The 22,131-nt window shown below is 40.6% G+C and overlaps 1 protein-coding gene across 5 annotated transcripts in view; it reads left to right on the forward strand.

The window, feature by feature from the left end:
• The first annotated feature begins 10,323 nt into the window (after window positions 1–10,323).
• The window catches only part of dtx1.S (deltex 1 S homeolog), a 36,407-nt gene continuing 24,599 nt past the window's right edge, over window positions 10,324–22,131 (forward strand). Inside the window, exons 1-2 of one of the 5 annotated variants that reach the window (XM_018234519.2) lie at window positions 10,324–10,809; window positions 11,849–12,344. In XM_018234519.2, coding sequence (XP_018090008.1) covers window positions 12,083–12,344 — 262 coding nt within the window. In that variant the 5' untranslated portion in view covers window positions 10,324–10,809; window positions 11,849–12,082. 5 annotated transcript variants of the gene reach the window in all.

Raw genomic sequence — 22,131 nt, forward strand, 5'->3', positions numbered from 1 at the left:
GGTTGGTTGTTTATTTTGTGAACTATGTTCATGTTGTCTGACCACAAGGGAACTAAATGATCTAGCTCAGCGCTGTCCAACTTCTGTGGTACCGCAGGCCGGAATTTTTCTGGTCTACATGGCGGAGGGCCAATAATGGAAGCGAGGGTTTGCCACTCCCTGTTTTTAGACCACACCCACATTAAACCACACCCATGTTACCACAAGACCATGTCCACATTAATCACAAATATGGAGCGCTCACCTCCCAACTCGTCTCACAGTTGCTGTGCCAGGTGCTGAACCGGAAGACCCCAATCCTGTCAAAGGGTCACATCAATACTCCAAGAAATTACCAGCAGCACACTGTTAGTCTTGCATAAGTGCTCAAGTGCAGATTTATTGTGTAGCCCATAGCATATAAAGGCAACGTTTCGGACCTCCCAGGTCCTTTGTCAAGCCCCATAACACACCGCAAACAACCCTTTTAAAGTGAGGGATGGGGGGTTGTGCATATCGTAGTCCCACCCATTTCAATTGAATATCCAATCAAATTACAAAGTGGATTAATCATAGTCAATTTTAACCCCGGTAATACAAAATCATTGTGAAAAAAGATAAAAATGTTTTATACAAAGAAATTTTTAAAAAAAATTTTAAAAATTTTTTCAAAAAAGAGTCCAAAAAAGTTAAAAACAATTGAAAATCATTTTTTGAAAGTTATTTTTTCTTTGTGCATGTCCAGAGTGAAACATATCGTGTCCATTGAATCTCATAAAAAATCCAATACATATCCCATAAATAGACCATTAATATCAAACCTGTACATAATACAAAATTATTTTAGAAAAATTATTCAAAGAAATAATTATCAATTTTGCATACCTGAGGCATTCCTATGACAACCCTTGCATATCTCACTCAGCAGTTTTCTGAGGTACTCCTTGATATGTCTAAGGTTTTGTCAGCACTCAGGGTATTCAATGTAGTTTTCAGTACTTTCAATTCCCTTAAAAAGGAGAAGAATAAAACAATTCAACACTAAAGTCAAGTCGCTATAATGTGGTGTATATAATATCAACATATGCATACAAAGACCCTTTAATCACCTAAAAGATAAATGATACTGGAGTATATTCCCTATTTAAGCCCCGGGGCCAGATCGTATCCAATTTATGAATCCACATCATTTCCAATCTTTTTAATCTTAATAGCCTGTTACCACCCCTCCTGGGTGTCTCTACTGTGTCAATCACTTGGAATTTCAGTTGGCTGACAGAGTGTCGTGCCGTTTGAAAATGTGCCGGGACCGGTAAAGCAATAAGCCCCTTTCGTATCGTAGATTTATGTTTAGAGATACGATCACGTATCTTCTGTGTGGTCTCACCCACATAAAGTAGGCCACAAGGACACTTCAGTATATAAATGACATACGATGAATCACAAGTGAAATATTTATCGATGTTATACTTATTCCCTCGATGTGGGTGATGAAAATGATTACCCTTTATTACTGAATTGCACTGAACGCAATGTAAGCAGGGGAATGTACCAAATTTTGGATTTTGTAAAAACAGTTGTTTAGACCCAATTTTACCACCTATATCAGCTTTTACCAGTTGGTCTCTTAAGCTTCTCCCACGTTTGTAAGCCAATAAGGGTACCTGTTGAAAAGAAGGTATATTCTCGTGGCATGATTGTAATATGTGCCAATGTCGGCGTATGATGTTGCCGACATGCCTACTTGCTGTGGTATATTTGCTTACAAATGCCAATCTATCACTCTTATTTGCTTCTCTCTTAGTGGGTAACAACAGATCCCTTCTATTCTTATCATGTAGCTTATTGTAATTTACATCAAGTATTTCCTGTGGATAACCTCTATCCTTAAACCGCATTGTCATCTCACGAGCCTGCGTGTCAAACGCATTCTCATCACTGACTATGCGCTTTAACCTTGTGTATTGGGTCAATGGTAGCGAGTCTCTCAAGGCCTTCGGATGGAAACTAGTGTAATGTAGTAAACTGTTTCTGTCCGTTGTTTTCCTAAACAAATCCGTTTTCAGTTTAGTCCCCACCCTTGTTATTTGAACATCAAGGAAACTTATAGAACATGGATCATATATTTTGGTAAATTTTAACGTCTCCTCCATGTTATCGAGAAACGTGTGGAATTCAAGTAGGGTATCAGGTGTACCTTTCCACAGAACCAGCAAATCATCTATATAGCGTATATATAGAATACAATGCTTACAAAACATTGGATTCACATATACAAGTGTTTCTTCAAGGCAAGCCATATATAGGTTGGCATATGTGGGTGCCACATTACTACCCATGGCCGTCCCCCTTTGTTGGATGTAATACTGGTCACCAAAAAGAAAATAATTCTGAAGATGTTTTACTGACTAGTTTCGATGTCAGCAGTTTGTACACATCAATTGCACATGAGTCTGGCCTTCGAGCCCTCCGTTACCACCTTGATCAAACCCAATATAGTACACCACAAAAAGATTTCATTATCGATTTATTTGAAATTGTGTTGCATCAGAATTATTTTCTTTTTGGTGACCAGTATTACATCCAACAAAGGGGGACGGCCATGGGTAGTAATGTGGCACCCACATATGCCAACCTATATATGGCTTTCCTTGAAGAAACACTTGTATATGTGAATCCAATGTTTTGTAAGCATTGTATTCTATATATACGCTATATAGATGATTTGCTGGTTCTGTGGAAAGGTACACCTGATACCCTACTTGAATTCCACACGTTTCTCGATAACATGGAGGAGACGTTAAAATTTACCAAAATATATGATCCATGTTCTATAAGTTTCCTTGATGTTCAAATAACAAGGGTGGGGACTAAACTGAAAACGGATTTGTTTAGGAAAACAACGGACAGAAACAGTTTACTACATTACACTAGTTTCCATCCGAAGGCCTTGAGAGACTCGCTACCATTGACCCAATACACAAGGTTAAAGCGCATAGTCAGTGATGAGAATGCGTTTGACACGCAGGCTCGTGAGATGACAATGCGGTTTAAGGATAGAGGTTATCCACAGGAAATACTTGATGTAAATTACAATAAGCTACATGATAAGAATAGAAGGGATCTGTTGTTACCCACTAAGAGAGAAGCAAATAAGAGTGATAGATTGGCATTTGTAAGCAAATATACCACAGCAAGTAGGCATGTCGGCAACATCATACGCCGACATTGGCACATATTACAATCATGCCACGAGAATATACCTTCTTTTCAACAGGTACCCTTATTGGCTTACAAACGTGGGAGAAGCTTAAGAGACCAACTGGTAAAAGCTGATATAGGTGGTAAAATTGGGTCTAAACAACTGTTTTTACAAAATCCAAAATTTGGTACATTCCCCTGCTTACATTGCGTTCAGTGCAATTCAGTAATAAAGGGTAATCATTTTCATCACCCACATCGAGGGAATAAGTATAACATCGATAAATATTTCACTTGTGATTCATCGTATGTCATTTATATACTGAAGTGTCCTTGTGGCCTACTTTATGTGGGTGAGACCACACAGAAGATACGTGATCGTATCTCTAAACATAAATCTACGATACGAAAGGGGCTTATTGCTTTACCGGTCCCGGCACATTTTCAAACGGCACGACACTCTGTCAGCCAACTGAAATTCCAAGTGATTGACACAGTAGAGACACCCAGGAGGGGTGGTAACAGGCTATTAAGATTAAAAAGATTGGAAATGATGTGGATTCATAAATTGGATACGATCTGGCCCCGGGGCTTAAATAGGGAATATACTCCAGTATCATTTATCTTTTAGGTGATTAAAGGGTCTTTGTATGCATATGTTGATATTATATACACCACATTATAGCGACTTGACTTTAGTGTTGAATTGTTTTATTCTTCTCCTTTTTTAAGGGAATTGAAAGTACTGAAAACTACATTGAATACCCTGAGTGCTGACAAAACCTTAGACATATCAAGGAGTACCTCAGAAAACTGCTGAGTGAGATATGCAAGGGTTGTCATAGGAATGCCTCAGGTATGCAAAATTGATAATTATTTCTTTGAATAATTTTTCTAAAATAATTTTGTATTATGTACAGGTTTGATATTAATGGTCTATTTATGGGATATGTATTGGATTTTTTATGAGATTCAATGGACACGATACGTTTCACTCTGGACATGCACAAAGAAAAAATAACTTTCAAAAAATGATTTTCAATTGTTTTTAACTTTTTTGGACTCTTTTTTGAAAAATTTTTTAAAAATTTTTTTTAAAATTTCTTTGTATAAAACATTTTTATCTTTTTTCACAATGATTTTGTATTACCGGGGTTAAAATTGACTATGATTAATCCACTTTGTAATTTGATTGGATATTCAATTGAAATGGGTGGGACTACGATATGCACAACCCCCCATCCCTCACTTTAAAAGGGTTGTTTGTGGTGTGTTATGGGGCTTGACAAAGGACCTGGGAGGTCCGAAACGTTGCCTTTATATGCTATGGGCTACACAATAAATCTGCACTTGAGCACTTATGCAAGACTAACAGTGTGCTGCTGGTAATTTCTTGGAGTATTCATGTCCACATTAATAGCACAAATACAAAAAAAATATATATTATAGTGGGATGCTAACGTCTAAAGGGCCTGTCCAAAAGGACCTATAGTTACCTCGATAAAGCCCCCCAGTTCAAAGGGCACACAAATCCAAAACCAAAAAATTATCCCATAACATCCCATAATATTAAATTAAAAATATGTCTTTATTCCAAAAATCATTTTATGGCATGCCTATGATTAAGAACCAGAGGGTATGAAACGCTTAAGGCGGTATACCATGTGGTCTGTATGCCTATTTTTTTTTTTAAATGATTTTTGGAATAAAGACATATTTTTAATATAATATGGAGTTATGGGATAATTTTTTGGTTTCACATTAATATCACACCAAAAAAACAAATGGTTGGTGCTCACTGCAGAGATATCACTCATATGTGAAAAAGTTAAGTCATATTAAGACATACCCTTAAATCCATATGCCTCCTCCTCCCCTGTGGATAACACAGTATGGCACACACTGGCAGAGTATGGCACACCAATACGACAATAGGGCAGGCAGAGAATGGCACACCAGGGAACATGGGGCAGGCAGAGTCGCAGGCAGAGTATGACACACACAGGGAGCATAGAGCAGGCAGAGTATGACAAACACAGGGAGCATAGGGCAGACAGAACAGAGCAGGAGACAGGGCAATCTATCAGAACCACTCTAATATATACTACAAACTGTGACACAGTTATGGCGCCCCATTAGCATTTTGAAAAAGGTGGGTGCAGGGTGCAGTGCAACTGTAATTATGTGCAATGCACAAGAGATTGGGCACCAGTGGTTTTATTTTGCTTAACCATAAACTGAGTTTATTGACCAAAACCAGAATTCACATGGGCGTATGGAACATAGTATGAAACATAGATCAACCAATAGAACAATGTATACTCACAGTACCAAATATAGAATGACTCCCTGCAGCTTGTGAGAAGGTATTTCCCACTTTTCAGGATCACCTTAAGTGGAACCCAGAAGACTACCTACTTCCCTGAGTCTAACACTTAGTCCCTACTATGTGGGTCAGTAATACCCGGGATCTTAATCCCTCTAATATCCCCGTCGGAGCTTTGAGCTGCTCAACTTCATACCCTATCTATCACTCCTAGAGTGATGTATAAAAGGGTATAACTATCACTTTACTATACTCTGAGTTCCACCACCCTTAACATCTACTGCCTAACAGAGGAAAGGTTCAACAGCAATGGCCCTGACCACATGGTTTTCAAACCTTTTATACTATGCCACAGTGTCATCTAGCATCCACTGTGAGAACTACAGGGGTTACATAAGCACAAGGACCCTATAAGGACTTACTTAGGCGTCCAAATGACTAGGGATGTGCCTGTCAAAAATGTGTAAGGGTGTCTAAATTTTCACATCCCTACAGACATAATTAACATTTTCCAAAATCGAAGGGAATTGCAGCTTCTTGACAAATGAACAGACTAGTTTCTATTTCTATACCAGCCCACCTCACAATATGCATATAAGGAACAGGAACAGTAAAACCCTAAAATGAAAGTTTGTTAAAGTTTGTTAAAGTAATGAAAAATAGTTCTGTTTCTGAAGCAAACACAACAGTTTTACCAGTGTATGGTAACACTTCATTATATTGGCATTCTTTAAGACAGGGCTGTCCAACTGGCGGCCTGCTCTTCTGTGGCCCCCCAGATGCTGTGTCTGTTTACCATATGTAAACTTTAAAAGGTATCACTACAGAGATAAACTGGCCCCTGTATTGTTTAAACCTCAAATTCAGACTCTAACCCCCTGTATTGTTCACACCTGTGATCCCCCTGTATTGTTCACACTTGTGACACCTCTATTGTTTATATTCTAAAACCCTGTACTGTTCACACCTGAGACCCAGACTGAAACTGCCAATATTGTTCAACTGTTCACACCTTATTCAAAATGCTAATGGTGCACCAGCACTATGTCACTGTATGTAGTACATATTAGAATGATCGCTTTCCCTGTCTTTTGCTCTGTTCTGCCTTCCCTCCATGCAGGGGCAGGGGCAGAACTAGGGGCAGGCAGAGTAGACGCATGGCACAATCATAGGGTGATTTGCTGGGCCTTTAATAGTTTTTCAACTTTATAAACCCCCTGTTCATTTATGGAGGCAATAGTGTGTATTTTTTGGCTGATGCTGGTACAGGTACAGATTGGGGGCAATATAAGGGATTGGCTGCTGCTGGCTCAGGTACATGGGGCAATATGGTGGCTGCTGGCACAGGTACACAGATGTTTGAGGGCAATATGATGGATTTTTGGCTACTGCTGGAACAGATACAAATTGGGGCAATATGATGGATTCTTTTGGTTGCCACTGGTATACAGGGCCGCCATCAGGGGGGGACAGGGGGGACAAGCGTACCGGGCCCGGGCATGAAGGGGGGCCCGGCAGCGCTGCATTTTTTTGAAGATCCGGGCCCCCCTTACGAGCGCCCGAGCCGTACGTCTTGCCTCCTCAGTGCCGAATGCGGAAGTGCCGAAAAGCCGAAGCCGATGCGACGAAAAGACCCGAAGTCACGGAAAAAGCCGAAGTCACGAAGCGCCGAAAAGACCCGAAGTCACGAAAACAGCCGAAGCCGAAGTCCTGAAGCAGCGCAAAGACCCGAAGTCACGAAAACAGCCGAAGTCCTGAAGCGGTGAAAAGACCCGAAGTCACGAAAGGAGGCGAAGTTGAAGTACTGAAGCCATGAGTTCAATTCTACTGAACACCAGTTTGTGTTTTTTTTTTTTTTAATCCCCTGGCCACCAATGTATTATTTTAATATTCTATAGGCCCCTGCCACCAATCTTTTTTTTAAAACTTTTGTTTTTGGGGCCCCAATTTTTTTTTTAACTCGTAAGGGGCCCCTTGCCACCATTGTTTTTTTTGGGGTTTTTTTTAAAAAAAAAATTAATTTTCTTTTTGGTGGCCCCAAATTTTTTTAACTTGTAAGGGGGCCCCTGCCACCAGTTTTTTTTTTTTTTCAAAAAAAAATTATTTTTTTTTAAAATTTTTTTTGGGGCCCCAATTTGTTTTTAACTTGTAAGGGGGCCCCTGCCGCCAATGTTTTTTTTTTTTTTTTCAAAAAAAATTAATTTTTTTTAAAATTTTTTTTTGGGGCCCCAATTTGTTTTTAACTTATAAGGGGGCCCCTGCCGCCAATGTTTTTTTTTTTTTTCAAAAAAAAATTTTTTTTTTTTCAAATTTGTTTTTTGGGGCCCCAATTTGTTTTTAACTTAGAAGGGGGCCCCTGCCACCAATGTTTGTTTATTTTTTAGTTTTTTTTACATTTTTTTTGTTGGGGCCCCAAGTTTTTTTTAACAGGGGGCCCCTGCCACCAATGTTTTTAAAAAAAAAAAAATTTTAATTTTTTTTTTTTGGGGCCCCTATTTTTTTTATAAGGGGGCCCTGACCATCAATAGCTTTTTACAACTTGTGTGGGGGGGGTTACTTTTTTAGCGCTGATGTCTGTGTGGTCTTTTAACTGCGATGTGGGCGGGATATGGGGCGGAGCTTGGTCGTCAGTGTGGGCGGGGCCCAGGGGGCCCCAAAAATTTTGTTGTACGGGGCCCCGTGATTTCTAATGGCGGCCCTGCTGGTATAGGTACATATTTGGGGTAAAAATATGATGGATGATTTGGTTTATGCTGGCACAGGTACAGATTGGGGCCTGGGGCAATCTGAGGGATTTACTGCCATTGGCATAGGTACAAATGGAGGCAATATGATAGGTGCTGGCACAGGTACAGGGGGCTATATGACTGGTAAGGTCAGGTACATGGGGCAATATGGTGGCTGCTGCACAGGTACACAGATGTTTGAGGGCAATATGATGGATTTTTGGCTACTGCTGCACAGATACAAATTGGGGAAATATGATGGATTCTTTTGGTTGCCGCTGGCATAGGTACAGATTTGGGGTAAAAATATGATGGATGATTTGGTTTATGCTGGCACAGGTACAGATTGGGGCCTGGGGCAATCTGAGGGATTTACTGCCATTGGCATAGGTACAAATGGAGGCAATATGATAGGTGCTGGCACAGGTACAGGGGGCTATATGACTGGTAAGGTGGGAAATGGTAATGCAGGACTGGGTGGAGTGGCACTGATTGAAGCCCTTGTCTAGGGTGCAAAAATACCTTGGACCCGGCCCTGCCTTGCTGTGTGTGCCATTCTTTGCTTGCCCAGTGCTGCTTATGTGTGCCATTCTCTGCTTGCCCAGTGCTGTGTGTGTGTGCCATTCTCTGCTTGCCCTATGCTACCTGTGGAATGTAAGCCTGTTAGGGGTTTGTTCTTGGGGTTATTAGCATTTGGAAATTGTTGTTAGGGGCCCCTGAGGTGTTTAATCATTTGTTGGGGTTTTTTGTATTATCCACAGGGTAGGATGAAGCATATGGATTTAATGGTATGTTTTTAACATGACTTCAATTTTTCACATATGAGTGATGAGGGATTTCCCTGCAGTGAGCACCAACCATTTGGTTTTTTGGTGTGCTGCCACCGTTAATGTGGATAAGATCTTAAAAGTTCTTGTGCTAATATGGGTGTGGTTTACAGTGGGTGTGGTTTAAAGGGGGAGTGGCCAACACTGACTTCCATTATCGGCCCTCCTCCACATAGGCCAGTAAAATTTTGGCCCTCTGTACCACAGAACTTGGACAGCACTGCTTTAAGACACTTTCAGTTTTTGGTGTTATTGTTCCTTTAAGATATAACATGATGGGAATGTCCTACTACTGAATGGGAATTGGTTGAGAAAGTGGTTCTTCTGGAAACTGTAAGTGATATTGAGCCTAGTCCCTGTTGTCATTTCCTTAAATGCCTTCTGAGTCCATGATATGTTTGGTGACCATCTCAACACTTGCTGGTAAATGGAGGAGTAAGGGAGAGAGGGCATACCTCCCAACTGTCCCTTTTTCAGAGGGACAGTCCCTCTTTTGACAGCTCAACCTGCAGTCCCTCATTTGTACTGGAAAGTCCCTATTTTTTCTGCACTGAACAGCCAGAAAAAGAAATAAAGTTTCTAACTTAATTGGCTTTTAGCAGAGAGCACAGAACAGCTAACAGGTGCAAATAAGATACTTTGTAACAATTTGAGACACAAATAAACAGCTTAGGTAAGGAAAATTATTTTCAAACTTTCATAACCTGCAAAATTTTGTAAAACGAACATGGTAATTAGGGGGAGTGGCCACAGAAAAGGGCATGGTCAAAACACTTTGATGCGTTACGTGCAAAAACATTTTTTGTCCCTCTTTTTACTTCCAAAATGTTCGGAGGTATGGGAGGGTGCTCTGACCTGGGAACTGCAGAATTAGCAGGGGAGCAAGCTTTCTATGCTTGGGCTTTTTCCCTAGTTACCTAATTCACCACTAGGGCCTCCTGGCAGTATCTTTTGAGGTCCAATATCTTCCTACTCTGCTCCTAGCGTGGGGCATAGATTTTTGTTGAAGGCTGCTAATTTGGAGTTATCTCTTGGTGTTGCTAGGCTTCCATTGTTCAGTAGCACCTGAAATACTAAAAAGAGATTAGTTCTGATACACTCAGGTAGTAGAGCAATATTTAATACCCAAATCCCCCATCTACTCTTCACCCCCTTGGCTAGTAAAAAAACCTTCTTCCATTGTTCTGGGCTAATAGCTGGGGGTGGGTAGAGCCACTGACTGTCCCTCTCCACCCCCAATCATGCCTGTCCTCCCCTCCTCCAGCACTCACAGCTCCTTCCCCTTACTCTCGCTCACAGCTAAGTGCCTTTGCTCTCTTTTTCTCTCTTCCTCCTCTCCTTTTCTTCAGTAATTCTCATTTATTTTTAAGTCCCTTGAGTGGCTGCAGAGGCTGCAGTGCTGCTGAGAGATCCAGAGAATCAGATATATTGGAAGAGGAATGCAGCAGAAAAATTTTGTGTAAGAGAGAGGGAGCCTGACACACACACAAACAGGGACACAGAAGAACTGTCACAAACAGCTCTCACAGAGACCATGAGGATCCACATAGTGACGGCAACACAAGGAGAGAGACGGTGCCAGCTAGTACAGGCTGACAGGGACTAAAGCAAAGAACTCTAGCATGCTGTGTGCCACATAATCACCCAGAGAGAAGACAGAAGGTGACAGCAATATCCAGATTGTTTTTTTGTCTCATTTCTGCACTCACTACCAGGGTCATCACTGAAACCCTGCAGCCTGCACTGGAAGGTACGCACAACACAATAGCTGTAACCCAATTTAATATCTACAGAAAATAAACATATTTGCATTTAGTTGTTGTATATGCACCAAAAGAGTAATATGCAGGGTAGTTACATTGGCACAACCCAACAGTGACATCTAGCTCCCACACACTGGGAAACACACAGCAGCTCAGTTGCCTTTGGATCACCCCTTCCACCTGAAGATAGTGCGACCTAAGCATCTGAAACTCCCATCTATCCAGGACACATCTACTAGCGCAGTGGGGGGCACTGGATCATATAGCCACTGGGGCATCCGAGCAGCGCTAATTAATTTGGGAAATCAAGCTCCAGGCTTGCAGGAATACATCTCCAGTTTCTCTAGAGCAAGGAATGGAGGGGGGCAAATAATATAATTGTTCCATCACAATTATTCCTGGAAACTGACTTGTGAGTATAACACTGCATGTGTAGTAATCAAAACATGAAGTATTTTGTGCATGCGTGTGTATTTTATACACACAGAAACCTATTCGATATACTGTATGTGCACATCAGTAGCTAGATTAATGGCAAACACACAGACACATGTAGGACAGTGTTCCCATTGCATGGACGGCCTGCATAACGCCATCAGCTCTATTAATCTTTTTAAGAACTCCGGCTCTGTGGGTGGACTCTTTATTTATGTAGTTGGTAAGGCAGGCAGTTTCTATGATTATGAACATTATTTACACATTGCATGGGGCGTGGACATTGCAATACTGTTCTTTTTTCGACTGTGAAAAAGCTATTATAAGAACCATTTATTGGGATTTGATTATGTATGTGACAATATGCCATTATCCGACAGTCTTTTATTTCTTTTATTCAGAATACAAAAACTAGGACCTTGTACATATATATATATATTTATATATATATATATCCCCCACCCGTTTAGATTGTAAGCTCTTGCCAGCAGGGCCCTCCTATAACCCTTTGCTGGGTAATGTAAATAAATGAGCATTATGATATAAATCATATAATATATGACTATATTATTTCATTGTTTTTTTGCCCAGGATCCTCATCCCTCTTATAAATTCATCTTGGGTAAGACAGAGATATCTTCAAGATTGCATCTGCCTTCAAAAAACCCGGAGATATTTTGATGCGTGGATTAATATAGAGAAACCCCATTCTACATAAGGTGCTTCTTAAAAACGGTATCAATGGCCAAACCCCAATATCTAACACTGTTTCAGTGTCACTGGGACAGAAGGCCCTTGTGATTACATATCACTGTCAGTCTTGATATGTCACGGCCGGGTGTCCTTTTGTCAGTCAATGGGCATAACTTTGGTAGTCAGGGGGGCCCTCCTCGTGTCGTAGTCTGGGAGTGGCTGAATGAACATGGACGCTGGAGACCCTACACTGCTACTGTATGTCACCATATTGAGAATGCCCTACGAGAGGATGGCCGGGGACGGGTGGCCTTAGGGCAAGTGGATGCCCAGCTCACACCTTATGTCATCGACCTGCAAACTATGCACCAGTACCGGCAGGACACAGGTAATGGTAAGATCTATACACAGCACTCCTCTGTAAGATTTAAAGCACTGTCTTGTTTGCTGGTATATGCTTGCATGACATGTAAATGTAATGTGTATCCTATTCATACATATCTACATATATGCTAATCTCCTAGATTGCAGTGGCAGTCTTGTTTCTCTGTCAGGTAACTTTTTACATAGTCTGCAGTAAAGCACCACCTTCTAGTGGCATGCTTCCCATGTTACTGCATGTGGTATAATGGTTTCTTGGTTATACTAAGCAATAGGTTTTATCTTGATGGTATGGGACCTGTTATCCAGAATGCTCGGGACCTGGGGTTTTCCGGATAATGGATCTTTATGTAATTATTTGGATCTTCCTACCTTAAATATACTAGAAAATCATGTAAACATTAAATAAACTCAATAGAATGGTTCTGCTTCCAACAAGAATTAATTACATCTTAGTTGGGATCAAGTGCACAGTACTGTTTTATTAATACAGATTTTTTTTTAAAAAAATGTGGATTATTTGTATAACATGGAGTCTAGGTATTGTTTTAAATCACTTCACATTATGGATAATATAAAATGATATTGGTAGCAATAAAAAGTCAAAACTGACCAATTTTTCACCCTGCAGCACATTTCCAGTATGTCCAGCAAGATGCCTCCCAGGAGTGAGCTGCTGGGGTTGGCAGGGACCCGGAGTCTTGAGTCACCTGGGTGCTGAAAGTGACTCCTCCTAGCAAATTTAAGAAAGGACAAGATGCTTTCAGCTGAAAAGCTGCAAAACAATCTCTGTCACTTCTTAGGATTTCTTCATATATTTTGGGAATGTACAGTGAAGCTCCATTGTACAATGCAGTCAGGCACAAAAGTTACAGGTGTGCATAGAGGCCACTGGTTCTGTAACTGCATATAATATTATACATCCATCCCTATAAATGGTTGGGCTTATAGTATGATTATCCCCTAGATTGTGTCACTTCTCTAAGATCAAAAGGACAAAATGAACCATATGGACTATTTCCTCAAAAAGGGAAATCTTTTCCATTTTAGTCATAATTGTTATGACTTCTTAACCTCCTTTTTTGAAATTTGCACTGTTGACAGCACTTTATCTGAAGTGGGTTAAAGTAGTTGGAATCTCTGTCACTATAAGTAAATCTCTTTATCCCCTTATGCCTCAGGTACCAAAATTAGTTCATAATCTTTTCTGTCGAGGGCTTTGTGCATTGCAGTCAACAAACAGACGGATTTCAGTCTGGCAGAAAAGTACGATTGAAGACAATATACCGAAATATAAAATAAAGGCATATATATATATATATATATATATATCAGAAGCAATGGTGCACTCTGTAGACTCAGATACTACCTGGGTGCCAGCACTGGTTAATTGCAATAGAAAGAAAGCTTGCGGCACAAAAAAGGTTTATTAAGCCTCAACGTTTCGATCCCCACAGCGATCTTCGTCAGGAGAAGTATACAGACAAACAAACAGACTCCCCCCCTCACCCTACTGGTAATAAAGGCATAAAATGGCGCCTAAACTTGTTGCTAGGCAACCTTAGTAACGTCCATATCAGATCGTGGACTATTTTTAGAATTGCAATAAAGGTATATGGAGATTGGTACTAGCATGTAGGAGAAACAAAGAAGGACAGAAAACTTTCAAGAGTTAAAGAACATTAGTCATTAATCAGTTGGAGTCCACATCTGACGTTAATCCTCAATCAAGCCAAGGAACTTGCCCCAGTTCTCAGGCAGTCAATGCAAAACATTTTTTACATCAAAAGATATAAGTCCCAAGGCTTTCCATAACTAAAAATAATTTATTAGTATTCATGTTAAAATTAGATACATACTAACCCCACATGGCCCACCTTACGCGTTTCGTACCCTCCGGCACTTAGTCATAGGTGTCTCAATTAACAGCATGTTCCAAACAGAATTTAAACCCTGTTAACCCCTCCCATTTTCCTTTAAAACCAATCAAAAGTTGAAGGGGATTAACCCTATTTCCTTTAAACAATTCCAAAAACTGCCTTTGTGGGGGATTCATATCCTATCTTTTGCATCATATACTGTAAATTTAAGTTACATTTTAATTACCTTAAGGGCAAGATACATTTGGGAACACGTTTGCACTTAGGACTCAATTATGAGTTTGATGTTACCTGCTATACTTGAATCTGACAAAGTAGAGATCTGCTTTTGTAATATCTCCATTAGAGAACTCTTTAACAAAAAGAAACAGTGAGGGTTTTTACAGTGAATATCATGTGCAAAGTGGTTGATGTAAACTGTATGTGTTAAATTTTTTTTAATATGATATGTTATATAGTAACTAATACTATTAAAATTAAAATGTAACTTAAATTTACAGTATATGATGCATAAGATAGGATATGAATGCCCCACAAAGGCAGTTTTTGGACTTGTTTAAAGGAAATAGGGTTAATGGTTTTAAAGGAAAATGGGAGGGTTAACAGGGTTTAAATTCTGCTTGGAACATGCTGTTAATTGAGACACCTATGACTAAGTGCCGGAGGGTACAAAACGCGTAAGGTGGGCCATGTGAGGTCAGTATGTATCTAATTTTAACATGAATACTAATAAATGATTTCTTTTTACTTATGGAAAGCCTTGGGACTTATATTTAAAGAACATTAGAGCAATGATCAACAGAGCACCGTCCCAGTAGTAAAGCCACTTCCCCGACTCCTCTAGTAGCTGACAGGAGATAATATATACAGGTTTCCCGACCTATCACAGTACATTGGAGGGTGTGTCCAGAGGAGCACCGGATCCCCATAGCCCTGTGTATCAAAACCTAAGGCTGTCGTGCAGAATGTGTCCATCCATATCAGGAGCCAACATCTAGGTCGCTATCACAGCGATCCATAGCAAAGCACATATTGTATTATGTCCCCATTAGACAAAGAAGTAAGAAGAGAGGACACACTAGAAAGGGGAGGCACAAACATAAGAGGGAAACCCCCACGGGGGAGACGAATGTGATTTTTGATCTAAGCCTTCATATCCTTACCCCAGGTGAATTCTCCCTCCTCAACAAAGGTCTGTCTTTCATACACTGTAAACACCCGATCCTGTCGACATATTGGGGGATATACACAGGTTCCAACTTAACTGCGGGAACACTTTAGGAATCACCTCAACCCCCATTTTTAAAAAACCAAGCAAGTTTGATCCCCCGAATACGCCCCCAAAGGAGTGTGTGAATATGTTGGCGAGGGGGATGGGAGCATGGGTGAATTTGCGAGTGAGGGTAAGCAATAGTGAGTGCTTCCATTCGCACTTTCAGCAATATGGTGTCAAAAGATATGACACACTCTTTACAATATTCTAAATCACACCACAACCTTTCTCCCCTAGAAAAACAGGCCATAAACACATTGACACAAGATATTGAACTGGTCATTCGGCCTGCAGATAAGGGTTGTGGCATTGTCCTCTTAAAGGAGAAGGAAAGGTTAAAACTAAGTAAGCCTTATCAGAAAGGTCCATCTAAATATACCAGTAAACCCCCAAAGTAATGTTGCTCTGAGTCCCCTGTTAAAAGAAATACTGCATTTCCTTCCTTCTATTGTGTACACATGGGCTTCTGTATCAGACTTCCTGCCTTCAGCTTAAACCTCATTGCCCTGGGCAAGAGCATGCTCAGTTTGCTCCTCTACCCCCACCCCTCCCTTCTCTACTGTAATGTGAGCCCAGAGCAGGGAGAGACTCAGGCAGGAAGTGATGTCACACCACATTAATACTGCAGCTCCTATTCTAAACAAACAGAGAGTTTCTAGAGCTTTTTACTCAGGTATGGTAAAACATTCTACAGAATAAATATAGCATTCTAGCTTGCACTATTGCAGCTAATTTATTGACAATAAAATGCCTCTGTAGCTTTCCTTCTCCTTTAAGCTACAGTTATTACAAACAAGAACTGCTAGACCAGCTCTTAGATGTCTCCACATATCGATCACTACCCGGGGACTCCACCCTAGGATTTAAACAGGAATTAGACAGTATACTACAAACTGCCCTTTCTGTGGAATGGATAGATCAGGATACCTACCAGTTTCTTTGCTCTGAGTACCCTAGGATACCTATCATATACACCCTTCCAAAAATCCATACTGCACCCCTGGGTAGGCCCATTATCTCGGCAGTGGGCTCCCTGTATCAACCTGTAGCAGAATTCATTGACCACTTTCTCCAACCACTGGTGACTGCAATGGCATAATTCACCCGGGACGCCACACATGTCATTAGGCACCTCAAAGCTCTTGGGAATCTACCCGATAACTTCTTACTGGCTACTATGGATGTAAAGAGTCTTTACACAGTAATACCACATGATCAGGGCATTTATGCCTGTAAGAAAGCCCTCACAACTCGACTTGACAAAACAGTACCTACTGAATTTCTAACTGAGCTTCTTGAGCTGACATTGACTAGAAATTACTTTAGATTTGAAAATACATTTTATCTGCAGACATCGACAGCAATGGGCAGTGCCCTGGCACCTTCATATGCCAACCTGTTCATGTAACAGTACGAACAAGAAAATATTATGGACAGAGCTGAGGACAATATCATTCTATACCTCCGCTATATTGACGATTTGCTTCTCATTTGGAAGGGCGACTCGATTTCATTGCAAGCTTTTTTTGATACACTCAACACACTGGATACCCCCATAAGACTGACACTAAGTTTTGATAGCCAAAGCATTGAGTTTCTGGACTTATTGATCTTTAAGACACCTGACGGTTTGGGGACTAGCCTTTACAGAAATCCAACAGATCGTAACACGATCTTACATGCTGCTAGCAACCACCCACCTGCCACCTCTAGAGCCATTCCTTTTTCTCAATTTTTGCAAACTATACGGAACAATAGTGATCCAGAGCGCACCAAAACACAACTACGGGAGACTTACTTAAGATTCACAGAAAGGAGGACCTATTACAAAGCCAACTACAAAAAGCCCTTACACACACACACACACACACAATTGGACTTAATCAATGACAAACCACACACTGATAAAACCAGGAACCAGATAATTTTCACTACTACCTACTCTCATATCTCTAAAGACTTGAAAAACTGTGTGCGTAAAAATTTGCCAATTATCTCTATGGATGATACTCTGCATCGTGCTCCCTCACCAATGTTCAGACATAGCAGGAACCGCAGCCTTAAAGACACTTTGGTCAAAACCGACTTTATTAACAAAACTAAAGTAACCTCTAACTGGTTGACTGGCCAACAGAAGTTGGGTTTTTATCGTTGCCCGGACTGTACTACATGTAGATCCATGCTCACTGGAAAGGACTTCCCCTATCCCCATACGGCAAACGATTTAAAATACAGCATCAGCTTACTTGCACCTCATCCTTTGTGATATACATAGTCACATGCCCATGTAGCTTGTACTACGTGGGAAAAACCACCACCCCACTACATGACAGAATAATCAACCACAGATCTGCCATAAGCAAAGCTTTAAAAGAAAAAAGCTCCAAACAACCGGTGGCTAGACATTTTTTGCAGTTGGGTCATGGTTTGCCCACCTTTCACTGCATGGCGATTGATTTCCAACCTCAGCTCCCAAGGGGTGGGAACAGAGAGCTAGTCCTGCTTAGACGTGAATCCAGATGGAAATATCGCCTAGATACTGTAGCCCCCAAGGGTTTGAATGAAACCCTCCCTTTGGGCTGCTTTATATGAACTCTTATGTGGAAAGATGAGGACATATAAAATGAACAGTTCCACGGACCTAGAATTTGAACCCTTATCTTACTCTCATGTGAACAAGTATCAGTGTTGATTGTTTTGTTGCATTTATTAGCTACTCCGTAGCACAGTTTGTTGATACATGTGCAATAACCTAGTAAACGCAATTGTATCTCTTTGTGAGAGCACATGTATTTAGCCACTGATAAGCTGTTTGTGACCTTTTTCTTTCTTTGCTCTAACTTCTGTATGCACCTAATAGACCAGATGCCACCAGATTCCGTTGTCGTTTAAGTTCGACGGGCCCCAAATGCACAGTATTATGTCAGTTGTGATCGAAGTAGCCTGTGTGATTAAGTCACATTCTCCCGGTGGATTAGAAACCATGATTATGTGGGGCACACAGTCTGAATTTCAAATTAACTCTGGAACCATGGCCAGACTATGAGTACACAAACTCAGCGTTACTAGGGATTGCTGCAATAGCGACCAAGACAGTGGCTCCTTATGAAAATGGGCGCACCATGGCCAAAGCGGTGATAGCAACCTAGATGATGGCTCCTGATATGGAAGGGCGAACTCTGCACGACAGACTTAGGCTTTGATACACAGGGCTATGGGGATCCGGTGCACCTCTGTCCTTCTTTGTTTCTCCTACATGCTAGTACCAATCTCCATATACCTTTATTGCAATTCTAAAAATAGTCCACGATCTGATATGGATGTTACTATAGTTGCCTAGAAAGTTTAGGCACCATTTTATGCCTTTATTACCAGTAGGGTGAGGAGGGGGGTCTGTTTGTTTGTCTGTATACTGCTCCCGACGAAGATCCCTGTGGGGCTCGAAACGTTGAGGCTTAATAAACCTTTTTTGTTTTTTTGCAACATAAACCCTGTGAGTGCAGCAAGGTTTCTATATATATATATATATATATATATCTATATATATGTATATGTATATATATATATATTTATATATATATATATATATATATATATATATATATATATATATATATATATATATATATACAGTATATATATATATATATATATATATATATATATATATAGGCATCCCTCCCTATGGATATTAGAAGTGTATGGATCTCATTGGATAGACCTGCATCAATCCTGGACTGACCTGCAACCTGCATTTTTACCAGATCAGGCCAGCTTACATGACCCACCACAGCTTTACCAGTTACCTGACCCTTTTCCATCTGCCTGTCCTGAAAAATATGTGTTGTCATCAACATAGATATAATGCCATACAAGGCACATGCTATACAAGGTGCATGAAAATTTTTAGTAGGAGACAAAGAGAAGCTAATTCTGTAAAGAAAAATGTTCTACCAGGCACAACCCACAACTATACAGCATTAGGGATGTCGCGGACTGTTCTGCGGCGAACTTGTTCGCGCGAACATCGGCTGTTCGCGTCCGCCGCAAGTTCGCGAACATCGCGCGACGTTCGCCAATAGGCGTTCGCGTCAAAATCGTTCGACCATTCGACCATTCGGTCGCTAAAATCGAACGATTTTCGTTCGATTCGAACGAAAATCGTTCGATCGAACGATTAAAATCCTTCGATCGATTTTCGGATGTTCGAAGTTCGCGAACTGTTCGCATTTTTTGCCGGTGTTCGCGAACGGCGTTCGCGAACACATTATCGGCGGTTCGCTACATCCCTATACAGCATCTATAACCATGTTTATCTACCTGCTACCTGTCTAATACTTGCATTGACTGCTCTTGCAGCGTGGGTATTAGACCCACTCTAAAACTGTGATCCTTTAAAAAAGGAATGTACAACCAGCTATCTTTAGATGTTGTTGCACTACAACTCTAAAATTCCATAAAGAAGTTCATTCTCAAGAAACAAAGGTTTATACATATTTTATCATCAGCATTTTTTTTTATCATAAGATGTGTTAGGCTGCTCTCTGCAGATCACAGACTGGCACATACCATCATATGTTTTTTTTTCATCTCAAGAGAATGTTCAAAATTTCAGTTGACTGAAATTTCTTCAGTGCAGCAAAATAGATATATGGATGAATTTTCTCAGTGATCAAGGATTCAGAAGACAGTGGAGGCTGTACTGCATTAAGACATCTGGGGAATGCGTGTATAAGATGCAGTGCAACACTGTAACACAGTACCCAGCATCCTGCAGTGCAGTACAGAGGCCTGTTTATGCAGTCTCCTTCACCCAGGCACTGTTTAAACTGGCTGGTCCTTGGGGACAGATCCATCTCATACACAACACACACAGCTCCTAACAGGATTATTAATTATCTGCTTGTTGTTTTGGCCGCAGACCTGCAGACTGAGGAAAAGAAAAGGGAGGGGAGTGTTGGGGGAGAAGAGAAGCAGTGCTCAATATTACAGTAAATACAGTTCCTCTCTGCTATATAAATATGCCCAAAGATCAAAGCTGTCACTATGGCATTATATTCATAATTAAATATGTACATAGGTGTTGCCCATCTGTTAGGGCCTATTGCCCCACCCCCACTACATAAATTAAAAAAGCAAACAATATAGCAAATTGCTATTTAAAGGGGTTGTTCGCCTTCCAACACTTTTCAGTTCAGTTGTTTTAAGATATACAGGCTTAACAAATATTTTCTTACATCTTTCCGAAACAGCTCTGGGAAGGGGGTCGCAGACTCTTTAACTGTTCTAATTAGTTGATACATTTCTTATCTTTAGCCCTGCTGAGTAGAATCCCTGCATTTCACTAAAGGCAGCTGTTAGATTCAATACAATAGTTGCTAATATTCCACAGATGCTGCTGAAAAATGTATCAACTAATGGAGCAAATTGTAACAGTTCAGAATCTGCACCTGGATCACTGACATTAACTAAAACATAAAAACTAGGAAGCATTTAACAAAAGTCTTTGGGGCAAATTCACTAAGCGCCGAAGCGCCGAACGCTAGCGTTAATTCGCTAGCGTTTGGCATTTTCGTAACTGCGCAAATTCACTAACGAACGCTGGCGTAGTTTCGCTAGTGTTACTTCGCACCCTTACGCCAGGTGAATTTTCGCTAGCGACGTAACTACGCAAATTCACTAACTTGCGCAGTGTACTGAACGCTACCTTTTACGTTAGACTTCCTTCGCCACCTCAGACCTGGCGAAGCGCAATAGAGTAGATAGGGATTGTTTCAAAAAAAGTCAAAATATTTTCTAAGTCCCAAAAAACGCTGGCTTGTTTTCTACATGATGGGTGATAGGCTGAAAAAGATCGAAATTTTTTTTGGGGCTCCCCTCCTTCCCCCCTACATTTCCTGATTCATGGCAACTTACCTAGACAGTGGGCACATGTGTAGGGCAAAATAAAATTTTTAGTTGATGATTTGAAGGTTTTCTAGGCATTTGTAGTGCTGATACGTATTCCTCCATTGAAATTTGAATTTCACGCCGTATGCAAATTAGCCTTCGCTAGCGTAACTTCGCTTTACATAGCGAATCAACGCTAGCGCAACTTCGCAACCTTACGCTACCCCTGTGCGCAACTTCGGATTTTAGTGAATTTGCGGAGCGCTGGCGAAACTACGCCTGGCGAAGTGCGGCGAAGTTGCGCCTGGCGCAACTTCGCATCTTAGTGAATATGCCCCTTTATTTCTGGTAAACCATCTGAAAACAACTGGACTAAAGGAAGTGTTTGGAAGGTGAACCTCCCCTTTAAGAATGAGTTTTGCATGATATAATTGATGGCTTTTGGATTTTTGGACATAATGAAAGCAATTCTTTCATTTACCAGTATTTTTTCTGCTTTTGTTTTTTTTCTTATTTTGATTAATAGCCTTTTTTGTTGCTCTTTGGATATATAATGTAGAAAATTCTCTGGCTAGATGTCCAGTTTCCAGGGCTATCCAATTGGGTTGTATGGAGAATCCAATAAAATCCCCCAATATTTACCGTAGGGTGATACATAACCATAGTATTCTTTTTAAGTAGATCCTTCATTGTTTCTGCTTGCCCGAGGAAGCATACACACAAAGCAAATCATTATTTATATACTCATACTCTTTGTG

Source organism: Xenopus laevis, chromosome 1S (genome assembly GCF_017654675.1).
Source record: "Xenopus laevis strain J_2021 chromosome 1S, Xenopus_laevis_v10.1, whole genome shotgun sequence".
In the NCBI taxonomy this organism is placed as follows: Eukaryota; Metazoa; Chordata; class Amphibia; order Anura; family Pipidae; genus Xenopus; species Xenopus laevis.